The sequence below is a fragment of the Mercenaria mercenaria genome, chromosome 7, assembly GCF_021730395.1.
Source record: "Mercenaria mercenaria strain notata chromosome 7, MADL_Memer_1, whole genome shotgun sequence".
NCBI classification, from domain to species: domain Eukaryota; kingdom Metazoa; phylum Mollusca; class Bivalvia; order Venerida; family Veneridae; genus Mercenaria; species Mercenaria mercenaria.
Window position 1 is genome coordinate 20,450,313 of NC_069367.1, and position 13,911 is coordinate 20,464,223.

Genomic DNA, 13,911 nt, shown 5'->3' on the forward strand with positions numbered 1-13,911 from the left:
CAACTGACCTAGTTATTGATGGCATGTGACCCTGTCTTAAACTTGACCAAGATATCATCAAGGTGAATATTCTGACCAATTTTCATGAAGATCCATTCGCAAGTATGGCTTCTAGAGAGGTCACAAGGTTTTTCTATTTTTAGACCTACTGACCTAGTTTTTGACCGCAGTTGACCCAGTTTCGAACTTGTCTTAGGTATCATCAAGATGAACATTCAGACCAACTTCATACAGATCCCATGAAAAATATGGCCTCTAGAGAAGTCACAAGGTTTTTTTATTATTTGACCTGACCTAGTTTTTGAAGGCACATGACCCAGTTTCGAACTTGACCTAGATATCATCAAGGTGACCATTCTGACCAACTTTCATGAAGATCCATTGAAAAGTATGGCCTCTAGAGAGGTCACAAGGTTTTTCTATTTTCAGACCTACTGACCTAGTTTTGGATCACATGTGACCCAGTTTCGAACTTAAATATCATCAAGATGAACATTCTGACCAACTTTCATAAAGATCCCATGAAAAATGTGACCTCTAGAGTGTGACCTCTAGAGGCGGACGACGGACGCTGCGCGATCACAAAAGCTCACCTTGTCACAAAGTGACATGTGAGCTAAAAATACTTAGAATAATATAAAACATAAAAAAAACTTAATACTTAAACAATTTTTTTTTACTCATCTTTGGAGTACTTCATCCTGGGCTTCCGCAGCACATATAAGTAATACTGATATACATGTATGTGTCCAGGATGAGGTAAATACAAAAATCTCTAATATTAGAGATACACTAAAAATGAATACAAACAAGAGCTGTCTCCGTAGGATGACACATGCCCCCGATGGCACTTTGAATGAATAGTTATGGCCAATGTTAGAGTTTAGGACCTTTGACCTACGGAGCTGGGTCTTGCGCGCGACACATCGTCTTACTGTGTCACACATTCATGCACAGTTATTTTAAAATCCATGCATGAATGACAAAGATAAGGACCGGACATGCACATCAATGCACTATCATGAAAAATGATCTTTAACGTCGAAGTGTGACCTTGACCTTTGAGCTACGGACCTGGATCTTGCGCATTGCACGTCGTCTTACTGTGGTACACATTCATGCCAAGTTATTTGAAAATCCATCCATCGATGACAAAGATATGGACCGGACACGCCCATCAATGCACTATCCTTTAACGTCTAAGTGTGACCTTGACCTTTGAGCTACGACCTGGGTCTTGCGCACTGCACGTCGTCTTACTGTGGTACACATTCATGCCAAGTTATTTGAAAATCCATCCATCGATGACAAAGATATGGACCGGACACGCCCATCAATGCATTATCCTTTAACGTCTAAGTGTGGCCTTGACCTTTGAGCTACGGACCTGGGTCTTGCGCACTGCACGTCGTCTTACTGTGGTACACATTCATGCCAAGTTATTTGAAAATCCATCCATCGATGACAAAGATATGGACCGGACACGAAAATTGCGGACAGACTGACAGACCGACAGACAGACAGACGGTTCAAAAACTATATGCCTCCCTTCGGGGGCATAAAAAGTGTCTTACCGACACATGATACCACAGAAAAATGTATTTACAATTTACATAGGACTAATAACAAGAGGGCCATGATGGCCCTGTGTCGCTCACCTGAGTACCCTTGCTCAAAATGATATGATCGTTTCAAACCAATCTCATTAGAAGCTGCTAAGGTGTATTCATTTAGATAAATAATAAAGGAGGTAATTTTTCATAAATTCAGTCAATATGTATCTTCACTGATTGTCCAAGTCCATCTGTTGACATAAATGAAATTTCAGATCAGTATCTTCATTAGTTACGGAGATATACCCATTTTAATTTGAAATAAAAGGAGGTAATTTGACATAAAATCAGTCCATAGTTATCTACCCTGATTGTCTCAGTCCAACTAATGACAATAATGAAATTTCAAATAAGTCCTATAAGTACTTACTGATATAAATCCATTTTGTTTACAATCAGGGGAGGTAATAAGATATAAAATAACTCTGGAACCTACGACTGGATCTGACAGGTTTGTCATGGAATCCAAGAATTATTGTTGTTGAAGATATTTTGGAAGTTTGTATCAAATCAAACCATAAATGAAGTCTCTATATGGCTGCAAAAGCCAAAATAGCAAATTTTGGACCTCTGGAACCCATGTTGGAATCTGGCCAGTTCAAGAAAGGAATAAAGATCTTGTGGTGATACAAGTTGTGTGCAAGTTTGGTTAAAATCAAACCATAAATAAAGCTGCAATTGTGCAGACAAGGTCAAAATAGCTAATTTTGGCCCTTTCAGGGGCCATTACTCTGGAACCCATAATGTAATCTGGCCAGTTCAAGAAAGGAACCAAGATCTTATGGTGACACAAGTTTTGTGCAAGTTTGATTAAATTCAAGACATAAATGAAGCTACTATTGTGCAGACAAGGTCAAAATAGCTAATTCTGGCCCTTTCAGGGGCCATAACTCTGGAACCCATAATGGAATCTGGCCAGTTCAAGAAAGGAACAAAGATCTTATGGTGATACAAGTTTTGTGCAAGTTTGGTTAAAATAAAACCATAAATGAAGCTGCTATTGTGCAGACAAGGTAAAAAAGCTAATTCTGGCCCTTTCAGGGGCCATAACTCTGGAAACCATAATGTAATCTGGCCAGTTCAAGAAAGGAACCAAGATCTTATGGTGATACAAGTTGTGTGCAAGTTTGGTAAAAATCAAATCATAAATAAACTGCTATTGTGCAGGCAAATTCAAAATAGCTAATTTTGGCCCTTTCAGGAGCCATAGCTCTAGAACCCATAATGGGATCTGGCCAGTTCAAGAAAGGAACCGAGATCTTATGGTGATACAAGTTGTGTGCAAGTTTGGTTAAAATAAAATCATAAATGAAACCTCTATCATGCAGACAAGAAATTGTGGACGGACGACGGACGAAGGGCGATCACAAAAGCTCACCCAGGTGAGCTAAAAATAGGCCAATTCTTGGAATTTAAGGGGAAGTAACTCAGTACAAAAGTTAAAAAAAGTTACTTCCCTTTGGCTTTAAGCCAATCAGAATGATATATAGTGAAAATGCATCAAAATTAACCTTAAATTCTAAGTAAAAGGGGGCATAATTCATGAAAAATTGGTGTCAGAGTTATGCACCTTGTGTCACATGATGCGGGTGATAAGGTGGAACATCTGTTTTAAGTTTGAATCAAATCCATTTAGTAATAACTGAGAGAATAGATTTCGCAACGTGACGTGACGCAACAAAACTGACTCCTATATCCCCACCCCACCAAAACATGTTTGGTGGGGGTATAATAAAGAGATAACGATGTATACAGAGGGATGAATGTCAATGTAGGGATAACGCATGTTTTTTCGTGTTATAACATCTGCAGAATCCTGTGGGACGAGGGTACCAACGATTCCCGAAGGATTTTGAAGATGTTATAACACAAAAAGAACATGCGCTTACGCTATTCTAGCATAAAACGCGTAAAAACCAAGTAAATGTACATACTGTCCCTCAACGTCAGTAAATTTCCATGAAACGCACAGGAACGTCTGCGTTGTTTTTTATGTTGACGTCATTTCCTTTTGAATTATCCGTTTTGGGGCCGTAATACGTTTACACTTTGCCACGGAACGCGCATATATAACAAGAGATCACAGAGTGATCTTGGCGCCCACCAATGTGCCATTTTTGAGTGTCCCAAATTTCAAGACTTATTGACTAGCTCAAGGGCAAATTTCATTTCCGTACACAACACTGTGCATGTGGTCAAAATTCGAAAGCTGTAGCTTGAGAAATGTGAAAGTAGGTCACTAGATCAATTTCAAGGACAAAGTTCTTTGTACACAAAACTATGCATGTGCATCAAGTTTGAAGGCTGTAGTTTGAGAAATTTGAAAGTAGATCACTAGGTCAATCTTAAGGTCAAAGTTTATTTCGGTACACAAAACTATGCAAGTGGTCCAAATTTGAAGGCTGTAGCTTGAGAAATGTGAAAGTAGGTCACTAGGTCAAAATCAAGGTCAAATTACATTTCAGAACACAAATCTATGCATGTAGTCCAAATTTAAAGCCTGTACCTTCATAAATGTGAAAGAAGGTCACTAGGTCAAAGTTTGTTTCGGTACATAATCCTATGCATGTGGTCCTAATTTGAAGCCTGTAGCTACAGAAATGTGAAAGTAGGTCACTAGGTCAATCTTAAGGTCAAAGTTCATTTCGGTACACAAAACTATGCAAGTGGTCCAAATTTGAATGCTGTAGCTCGAGAAATGTGAAAGTAGGTCACTAGGTCAATGTCAAATTTTATTTCGGAACACAGAACTATGCATGTGGTCCAAATATGAAGCCTGTACCTTCGAAAATGTGAAAGTAGGTCACTAGGTCAATGCCAAGGTCAAAGTTTTTTTCAGTGCACAAAACTATGCATGTGGTCAAAATTTGAAGGCTGTAGCTTGAGAAATCTGAAAGTAGGTCACTAGGTCAAAATCAAGGTCAAATTTCATTTCGGAACACGAAACTATGCATGTGGTCCAAATTTGAAGCCTGTACCTTCGAAAATGTGAAAGTAGGTCACTAGGTCAATGCCAAGGTCAAAGTTTTTTTCAGTGCACAAAACTATGCATGTGGTCAAAATCTGAAGGCTGTAGCTACAGAAATGTGAAAGTAGGTCACTAGGTCAAAATCAAGGTCAACTCATGTAAAGGTTCATCTTGCTACTCAAAACCATACATGTGGTCCAAATTTGAATGTTGTAGGTTATTGACAAGAAGATTTTAAAAGCTTTTTCCCTATATAAGTCTATATGAACCATGTGACCCCCAGGGTGGGGCCATATTTGACCCTAGGGGGATAATTTGAACAAACTTGGTAGAGAACCACTAGATGATGCTACATTACAAATGCCAAAGCCCTAGGCTTTGTGGTTTGGACAAGAAGATTTTCAAAGTTTTTCCCTATATAAGTCTATGTAAACCATGTGGCCCCCGGGGCGGGGCCATATTTGACCCTAGGAGGATAATTTGAACAATCTTAGTAGAAGACCACTAGATGACATCACATACAAAATATCAAAGCCCTAGGCCTGTGGTTTTGAACAAGAGGTTTTTAAAAGTTTTTCCCTATATAAGTCTATATAAACCATGTGACCCCCGGGGCGGGGCCATATTAGACCCCAGGGAAATAATTTGAATCATCTTGGTAATGGACCACTAGATGATGCTTCATACCAAATATCAAAGCCCTAGGCTCTCTGGTTTTGGACAAGAAGATTTTCAAAGTTTTTCCCTATATAAATCTATGTAAATTATAGAAATAAACAAAGGGCCATAACTCACTTAAAAATTGTTGAACCAGTCTGATTTTCAGGGGGACACAACTAGGGTACCAATACATCATTCTGACAAAGTTTGGTCAAAATCCCCCTGGAAGTTTCTGAGGAGATGCGATAACGAGAAATTGTTAACGGACGGAAGGACGGACGACGGACCACGGACGCAGAGTGATTTGAATAGCCCACCATCTGATGATAGTGGGCTAAAAAGGTGTTATAACAGCACGTGAGCGCGAGAATCTCTCTGTTAACACATATTTTCTCTCCTGTTAAAACACCCCCAAAAAGTGACAATAACAGCAGTTTTATGCTAGAATTTAACCTTTTAATAAAGGTATTTTGCTAATAAATACTGCTGTATCTAAAAACAGAAGCAAGTCCAGTTAAGAAAATTGCAACTTACTCTCAGTTTTTTCACCAGGTTTCCATGCACTTTTCTGTTGTCATCAGATTTTTCACTAGGATCTGGTACCAATGTTCCTAGCATCAGGCAGTTCAACATATCTAACACTGTGGTAAACAGTTCACTGAGAAAAGAAAAATATAAATTTGTAATCTGTTTCATTTCCCAACAAGAGGGCCATGATGGTCCTATATCGCTCACCTGAGTACCATTGCTTTAACCAAAGACAAAAAGGAAAAATTCTTACAAGGTACCAATATGTCAAAATACACTTAAAATTGGAGGTACCATCCATGTTGTACCACAGAAAAGTGGTCTCGGTTTTTCCCTATGGCCAATAATAAACAAGAGGACCATGATGGTCCTGAATCGCTCACCTATCCCCACATGACCCAGTGTTGAACTGAGTATGACGTCGTTATTTCTATTATTTGACATAGTGACCTAGTTTTTGAGCACGTGACCTAGATATCATCAAGATAAAAAATTCTGACCAATTTTCATGAAAATCCATTGAAAAATATGGCCTCTAGAGAGGTCACAAGGTTTTTCTATTTTTTGACCTAATGACCTAGTTTTTGAAGGTACATGACCCACTTTTAAACTTGACCTAGATATCATCAAGATGCACATTCTCACAAATTTTCATGAAGATCTTGTAAAAAATATGGCCTCTAGAGAGGTCACAAGGTTTTTCTATTTTTCAATCTACTGACCTAGTTTTTGACCGCACATGACCAGTTATGAACCTGTTCTAGATATCATCAAACTGAACCCTTCTCAACAATTTTCATGAAGATCCATTGAGAATATGGCCTCTAGAGAGGTCACAAGGTTTTTCTATTTTTTGACCTACTGACCTAGTTTTTGACCCCACGTGACCCAGTTTCGAACCTGACCTAGATATCATCAAGGTGAACATTCTGACCAACATTCATGAAGATCTCATGAAAAATTTGGCTCTAGAGAGGTCACAAGGTTTTTCTATTTTTTAGATCTACTGACCTAGTTTTTGACCCCACGTGACCCAGTTTCAAACCTGACCTAGATATCATCAAGGTGAACATTCTGACCAACATTCATGAAGATCTCATGAAAATATTGCCTCTAGAGAGGTCACAGGTTTTTCTATTTTTAGATCTACTGACCTAGTTTTTAACCCCACGTGACCCAGTTTCGAACTTAACCTAGATATCATCAAGGTTAACATTCTGACCAATTTTCATGAAGATCCATTGAAAAATATGATCTCTAGAGAGGTCACAAGGTTTTTCTATTTTTAGACCTACTGACCTAGTTTTTGACCGCACGTGACCCAGTTTCGAACTTGACCTAGATATCATCAAGGTGAACATTCTGACCAATTTTCATGAAGATCCATTGAGAAATATGGCCTCTAGAGAGGTCACAAGGTTTTTCTATTTTTAGACCTACTGACCTAGTTTTTGACCCCACATGACCCAGTTTCAAACTTGACCTAGATATCATCAAGATGAACATTCTGACCAATATTCATGAAGATCTTATGAAAAATATGGCCTCTAGAGAGGTCACAAGGTTTTTCTATTTTTAGACCTACTGACCTAGTTTTTGACCCCCCGTGACCCAGTTTCAACTTGACCTAGATATCATCAAGGTGAACATTCTGACCAATATTCATGAAGATTCTCATGAAAAATATGGCCTCTAGAGAGGTCACAAGGTTTTTCTATTTTTTGATCTACTGACCTAGTTTTTAACCCCACGTGACCAGTTTCGACTTGACCTAGATATCATCGAGGTGAACATTCTGAACAATTTTTATGAAGATCCATTGAAAAATATGGCCTCTAGAGAGGTCACAAGGTTTTACTATTTTAGACCTAATGACCTAGTTTTTGACCCCACGTGACCCAGTTTCGAACCTGACCTAGATATCATCAAGGTGAACATTCTGACCAATATTCATGAAGATCTCATGAAAAATTTGGCCTCTAGAGAGGTCACAAGGTTTTTCTATTTTTAGACCTACTGACCTAGTTTTTGACCCACGTGACCCAGTTTCGAACTTGACCTAGATATCATCAAGGTGAACATTTGACCAATTTTCATGAAGATCTTGTGATATATATGGCCTCTAGAGAGGTCACAAGGTTTTTCTATTTTTAGACCTACTGACCTGTTTTTGAAGGCACGTGACCCAGTTTCGAAAATTGACCTAGATATCATCAAGATGAACATTCTGACCAACTTTCATAAAGATCCCATGAAAAATGTGACCTCTAGAGTGGTCACAAGCAAAAGTTTACGGACGCACGGACGGACGACGGACGACGGACACCGCGCGATCACAAAAGCTCACCTTGTCACTTTGTGACAGGTGAGCTAAAAAGTTACTAAATAAGCTATTTATAGTAACATAAAAGGGAAGTAATTAAAAAAAATCATTGAAGCGAACAAAAGAAGGATCTGCCAAATAAAAACAAGAGCACTGCCATGCAACGCAAATGCAGAGCAATATTCACACAAAACAAAGTCATATGACCTTTGACCCCTAAGTGTGACCTTGACATTGAAGTGAGCCATCCGAAACATGCGCTCTGCAAGTCGTTTCAATGAGGTGAACATTTGTGTCAGGTTTCTGAAATCCATCAAGGGGTTCAAGAGTTACAGAGCGGAAGGGAAATTGCTAACCAACACACAGACAGACAGACAGACACCGAGCGATAACATAATACGTCCCTGTGGGCGTATAAAAAGGAATCGAGATTTTATGGTGATACAAGTTGTGTGCAAGTTTAGTTAAAATCAAATCATAAATGAAGCTGCTATTGTGCAGACAAGGTCAAAATAGCCAATTTTGGCCCTTTCAGGGCCAATAACTCTGGAACCCATTAAGGGATCTGGCCGGTTCAAAAATGGAACCAAGATCTTATGGTGACACAAGTTTTGTGCAAGTTTGATTAAATTCAAATCATAAATGAAGCTGCTATTGTGCAGACAAGGTCAAAATAGCTAATTTTGGTCCTTTCAGGGGCCATAACTCTGGAACCCATTAAGGAATCTGGCCGGTTCAAGAAAGGAACCAAGATCTTACGGTGACACAAGTTTTGTGCAAGTTTGGTTAAAATCAAATCATAAATGAAGCTGCTATTGTGCAGACAAGGTCAAAATAGCTAATTTTGACCCCTTCAGGGGCCATAACTCTAGAACCCATAATGGAATCTGGCCAGTTCCAGAAAGGAAGCAAGATCTTATGGTGATACAAGTTATGTGCAAGTTTGGTTAAAATAAAATCATAAATGAAACCAAAATCATGCAGACAAGAAATTGTTGACGGACGGACGGATGGACGGACGACGGACGAAGGGTGATCACAAAAGCTCACTTTGTCACTATATGACAGGTGAGCTAATAAAACCCAGTGGCATATCCAAATACGAAAAACATAGATGCAGAACCTTTGCAGGTAAGATGAGCGCACCCAGGAAAATCTTCATTTTCCTTTGTTAGCTATTTCTGAGAAAATCACCAAGGCTACTAACTTTGTGTGAAACATATCTATGCTACTGAAATTGAGGAAGCCTTTTGTTTCCTTGTTCATAAAAAATTTCAAAACATACTGAAGAAAGATGTTTTAAAGTAATGACAAGATAATTATTTTGTGAAATCCGCTTATATTAAATAACTGTTAACTGTAAAAGACTCACTAATTAGAATGCAGATCTACTACTCCACTGCTGATCAGCTGTAGCAAAAGTAACGCCCAGTCCGTTGTCAAACCTGTGTTACGTTGTATCGTGTCAAACATCCCTCCAACAAGAGACAACCTTAGCTGTAGTGTCTCATGGATGTTGTTCCTGATCTTTGCCTCATCAGGGTACTTCTCCTGCAAATTGTAAATTTTTAGTTAGAGATTTTTTTTGGTTGAACACCTTTTCCTATATACCTACTTCTATACAAAAAGCAGGTATACATTGTGCTTAGTTCATGGATTTCTGAACATTTCTGACTTGTTACCTAGACTGGAAGCCTCCTCACATAACAAAAGCAAACTGGTCAAAAAATCAATAGTTAATTGTCAGAAAAATTACTTGCCTAACATTGGCTACCTTGAAAGTTCAAAATAGCGAAAGAAATTCAGTATAACAAAAGCAAGCAGAGAACGAATGAATCAATTAATTTGGCAATGCAATGAGGAAATCTCATGATATGGTTGATCATAACAAAGTAACATGTCTAACTCTTACCAGCATTTCCCTGAAACTGTTGATGAATTTTTCAAGCTGGTTAAGGAGTGAGTTAAGCAGACCTTCTCTTTGTTCATCCTGGCCCTTCAAACATGTCAGAATAAGGGACAGAAATGGCTGATGACTCAATAATGATCTACTGCAAGGCAAAAAATATTTACTTTAGTAAACTAATACTACTAATCTAATTTTCTGTTTTTTCTTTCTAAATTTAGTGTTGTTGTGTTTGCTGTAACATTTCAACCTTAGGCCATATTAGTTACAAATAAATTTTGTGTCAGCAAAAGCAATAAATGTTGTATGTTCCAAACAATATATGTGTGCAAGAAGTAGCTGAACTAGATTCTTTAACCTAAACTAACTTAAAGACCAGTCTGGTGTAGGACCTACACCAAAATTGTAGTCGAAGCCTCCTAAAAGTAAGTGAATGTGAGCCACATCATGAAACGGCCTGTTTAATCCTTACAGCAGATTCTTGTGGATCAGCTACATATATATGTGACCAAGATCAGGGGAAATACTTAATGCCTCAATTTAGCTAAATGAATAAAAATTGAACATACACAAGACTGAAGTGAAATGATTTTAACACTCCCAAGCACTATTAAATCAGTATAATTTGAAGGCTTTTCAGTGTAAAAGTGCAAAGAGCTCCATGCAGGATTTTTATAGTGAGATATTTTATTGATAATATAATTAAAACATATTATTTGCTTTAACATGATCATATTCAGGGATTTGAAGTGCTAACGGCCTTTGATGTAGACTTATGAACTGTAAAAAATACAACACAATAAACATTATTAATTTTGCAGAAATTACACTTACCATCTGAACTAATTATCGAAAGGATGGAAAACAATAACTTAACAGATTATAAGATTAAAGCTATTTATCCCTTCTTTTTTTATAAAGTAAATGAAAAAGACTACTGAACAAATATTATAATTTATAAACACAATCAACTATCCAGAATATTATTGGAACTTCAAAATTATCAGTAAGGATAAAGTAGCCTTTGAGATAAGCACTTAAGAAGTAGCAACTGTGTCTAGTTACCTGACTTGACCTGTGTTCACGTTTTTTGAGGAAGGCAGACATTTTCTCCCTTGCCTCATCTGGTTCTGCTCTTGATTAGATTTGCTTTTGGCAATCAAAAATACCACCCCCCACCCCACACACATTCAGCAAATAAAAAGCTATCAGGATCAGCCTTTAGTGTTGGGGAGTGATTTTTATCTAGTAACACTTACCTTCTTTGGTTGCGCTCTTTGTCTAGTTTGCTTTTGGGTGCCAAGAAGGTGTTGCTGTTTTCCAGCACTTGCCCTGCCTGCCTCAGTACTCTGCCCTGCACACCACTCGGTAACTTTGATATGAGAGGAGCCACTAACCATACACTATTGTCTTTCTCTGTAGAGTCATTTCTAAAAAACAGAAACGCGTTAACTTGTAATACAACTCAGCTTAAAACATATTCCGTGAAATAGTACAATTACATTGATAAAATTTACAGCTATTGTATTAGCCTAAATGAAAGATTTTTCAGGATATGAATTCATGGGTAATTGCAGAAAATAAATTGAAGTGAAGTTCAATATTTCTGTTGGGATTTTATAACATGCATTGCAGCAGTCATAAAATCTACTACTAAAACTGGTCATCCACCAATACTAATGATCTTAACCCTTAGCCTGCTAAATTTCTAAAATGGGCTGTTCCATCATTCAGTTTGGGCAATACCATTTATTATTCGAAGGGGTGTTCACTGAAAATTTACTAACTGAATAGCGAACAGTGCAGACCATGATCAGCCTGCACGGATGTGCAGGCTGATCTTGGTCTGCACTGGTCGCAAAGGCAAAACCAATTGCCGCCAGCAGGCTAAGGGTTAAATCAACTAAACATCAACTTATTTCAGGAGTCTTTCTGCAGGTTTGTTGCTCAGCTGCCATAAATTGTGTTCAGTGTATCAAATCACAAATACCGGTACTAATGCATTGCAGATACTGTACATGTATTACTCATGATAAGTGGGGAGGGGGTCTCTGTGGCTGAGAGGTTACGACTGCTGGCCTTGAATCACTCAACTCTGGGGTTTTGGGTCCTGCTCTGGTTGTGAAGTCAGAAAGCCACCAAGCTGGCTTAAAGGTCATTGGTTCTACCAAGGTGATCACCCTTGCCTGTAACAATGCCAAAGGGGTGCCTGTGGTAATCCTCCACCATCAAAGCTAAAAGTAGCCATATGACCTAAACTGTGTTTGTGTTACTTTAAAACCAACCAACAGAAATAATTTTCATAATATAATGAATATTTATGGAGAATTTGTTGACATGCTTGGCTCATTCAACACTGTGTCGAATCATGATGTTCTGAAATGCACCAAAAATGTGCTAAATCTAGTGCAGTGTTCACATTATATCAGTGCTAAAACTAGTGCAGTGTTCACATTATATCAGTGCTAAATCTAGTGCAGTGTTCACATTATATCAGTGCTAAAACTAGTGCAGTGTTCACATTATATCAGTTCTCATTATACCATATATTATATAAGAAGCAGTGAACATACTTAGGTGACTGTACCGGCATGGTCTCTAGCAATGCTGCAGCCTGTGAATTATTGGTTGTTCTACTGTGCTGCTCTGTTTGCTGGTGGAACAGATGTATAGTACCCTGTGATATGTTGTCAAGGATACAGTTCGTTTCCTGGATGTAAGAAAGTGACAGATAAATCAACTGATGTTCACTTATTTTATAACACATAACAATCATTCTTTTAATATTCCTATAACATCAACTTAACAAGAGTGCCAGAATGTCACAATATACGCCCGTCACAGTAAATTTCTTTACTCTAGCACCTGTATTTGCAAATGGAATTTTAATTTTGTGGTTGTTTAGTAATTACTGTAATTCTTTTGTTTTTCTAAATAAACATAAAAACTCCTTACCAGGTAGAGATACTTTAACATACACCTAAAATTTGAAAGCAATGTCTATGTTGTACCACAGAAAAGTGGTCTTGGTTTTTCCCTACGGTCAATTATAAACAAGAGGACCATGATGGTCCTAAATCGCTCACCTGTCCCCACATGACCCTGTTTTGAACTGAGCATGATGTCGTTTTTTTCTATTATTTGACATAGTGACCTAGTTTCTGAGCTCATGTGACCCAGTTTTGAACCTGACCTAGATATCATCAAGATAAAAATTCTGACCAATTTTCATGAAGATCCATTGAAAAATATGGCCTCTAGAGAGGTCACAAGGTTTTTCTATTATTTGACCTAATGACCTAGTTTTTGAAAGCATGTGTCCCAGTTTTGAAGCTGACCTAGATATCATCAAGGTGAACATTCTCACCAATTTTCATGAAGATCTCATGAAAAATCATGGCCTCTAGAGAGGTCACAAGGTTTTTCTATTATTTGACCTAATGACCTAGTTTTTGACTGCACGTGACCCAGTTTCGAATTTGACCTAGATATCATCAAGGTGAACATTCAGACCAATTTTCATGAAGATCCATTGAAAAATATGGCCTCTAGAGAGGTCACAAGGTTTTTCTATTTTTAGATCTACAGACCTAGTTTTTGACCGCAGTTGACTCAGTTTCGAACTTGACCTAGATAACATCAAGATGAACATTCAGACCAACTTTCATACAGATCCCATGAAAAATATGGCCTCTAGAGAGGTCACAATGTTTTTTCAATATTTGACCTACTGACCTAGTTTTTGACCGCACGTGATCCAGTTTCAAACTTGACCTAGATATCATCAAGTTGAACATTCTGACCAATTTTCATGAAGATCCATTCAAAAGTATGGCCTCTAGAGAGGTCACAAGGTTTTTCTATTTTTAGACCTACTGACCTACTTTTGAAACACACGTGACCCAGTTTCGAA

General features: G+C 38.0%; 1 protein-coding gene across 1 annotated transcript in view; it reads right to left on the minus strand.

Annotated features, from left to right (window-relative positions):
• LOC123556014 (mediator of RNA polymerase II transcription subunit 12-like protein) overlaps positions 1-13,911 on the minus strand; it is a 64,381-nt gene that overhangs the window by 11,739 nt on the left and 38,731 nt on the right. Inside the window, exons 28-32 of the mRNA XM_053547730.1 lie at positions 12,572-12,708; positions 11,258-11,428; positions 10,005-10,143; positions 9,465-9,643; positions 5,776-5,899 (exon numbers count right to left, since the gene is read on the minus strand). Of these exons, the coding sequence (XP_053403705.1) occupies positions 5,776-5,899; positions 9,465-9,643; positions 10,005-10,143; positions 11,258-11,428; positions 12,572-12,708 (750 nt within the window). The remainder of the gene's footprint in view (positions 1-5,775; positions 5,900-9,464; positions 9,644-10,004; positions 10,144-11,257; positions 11,429-12,571; positions 12,709-13,911) is intronic.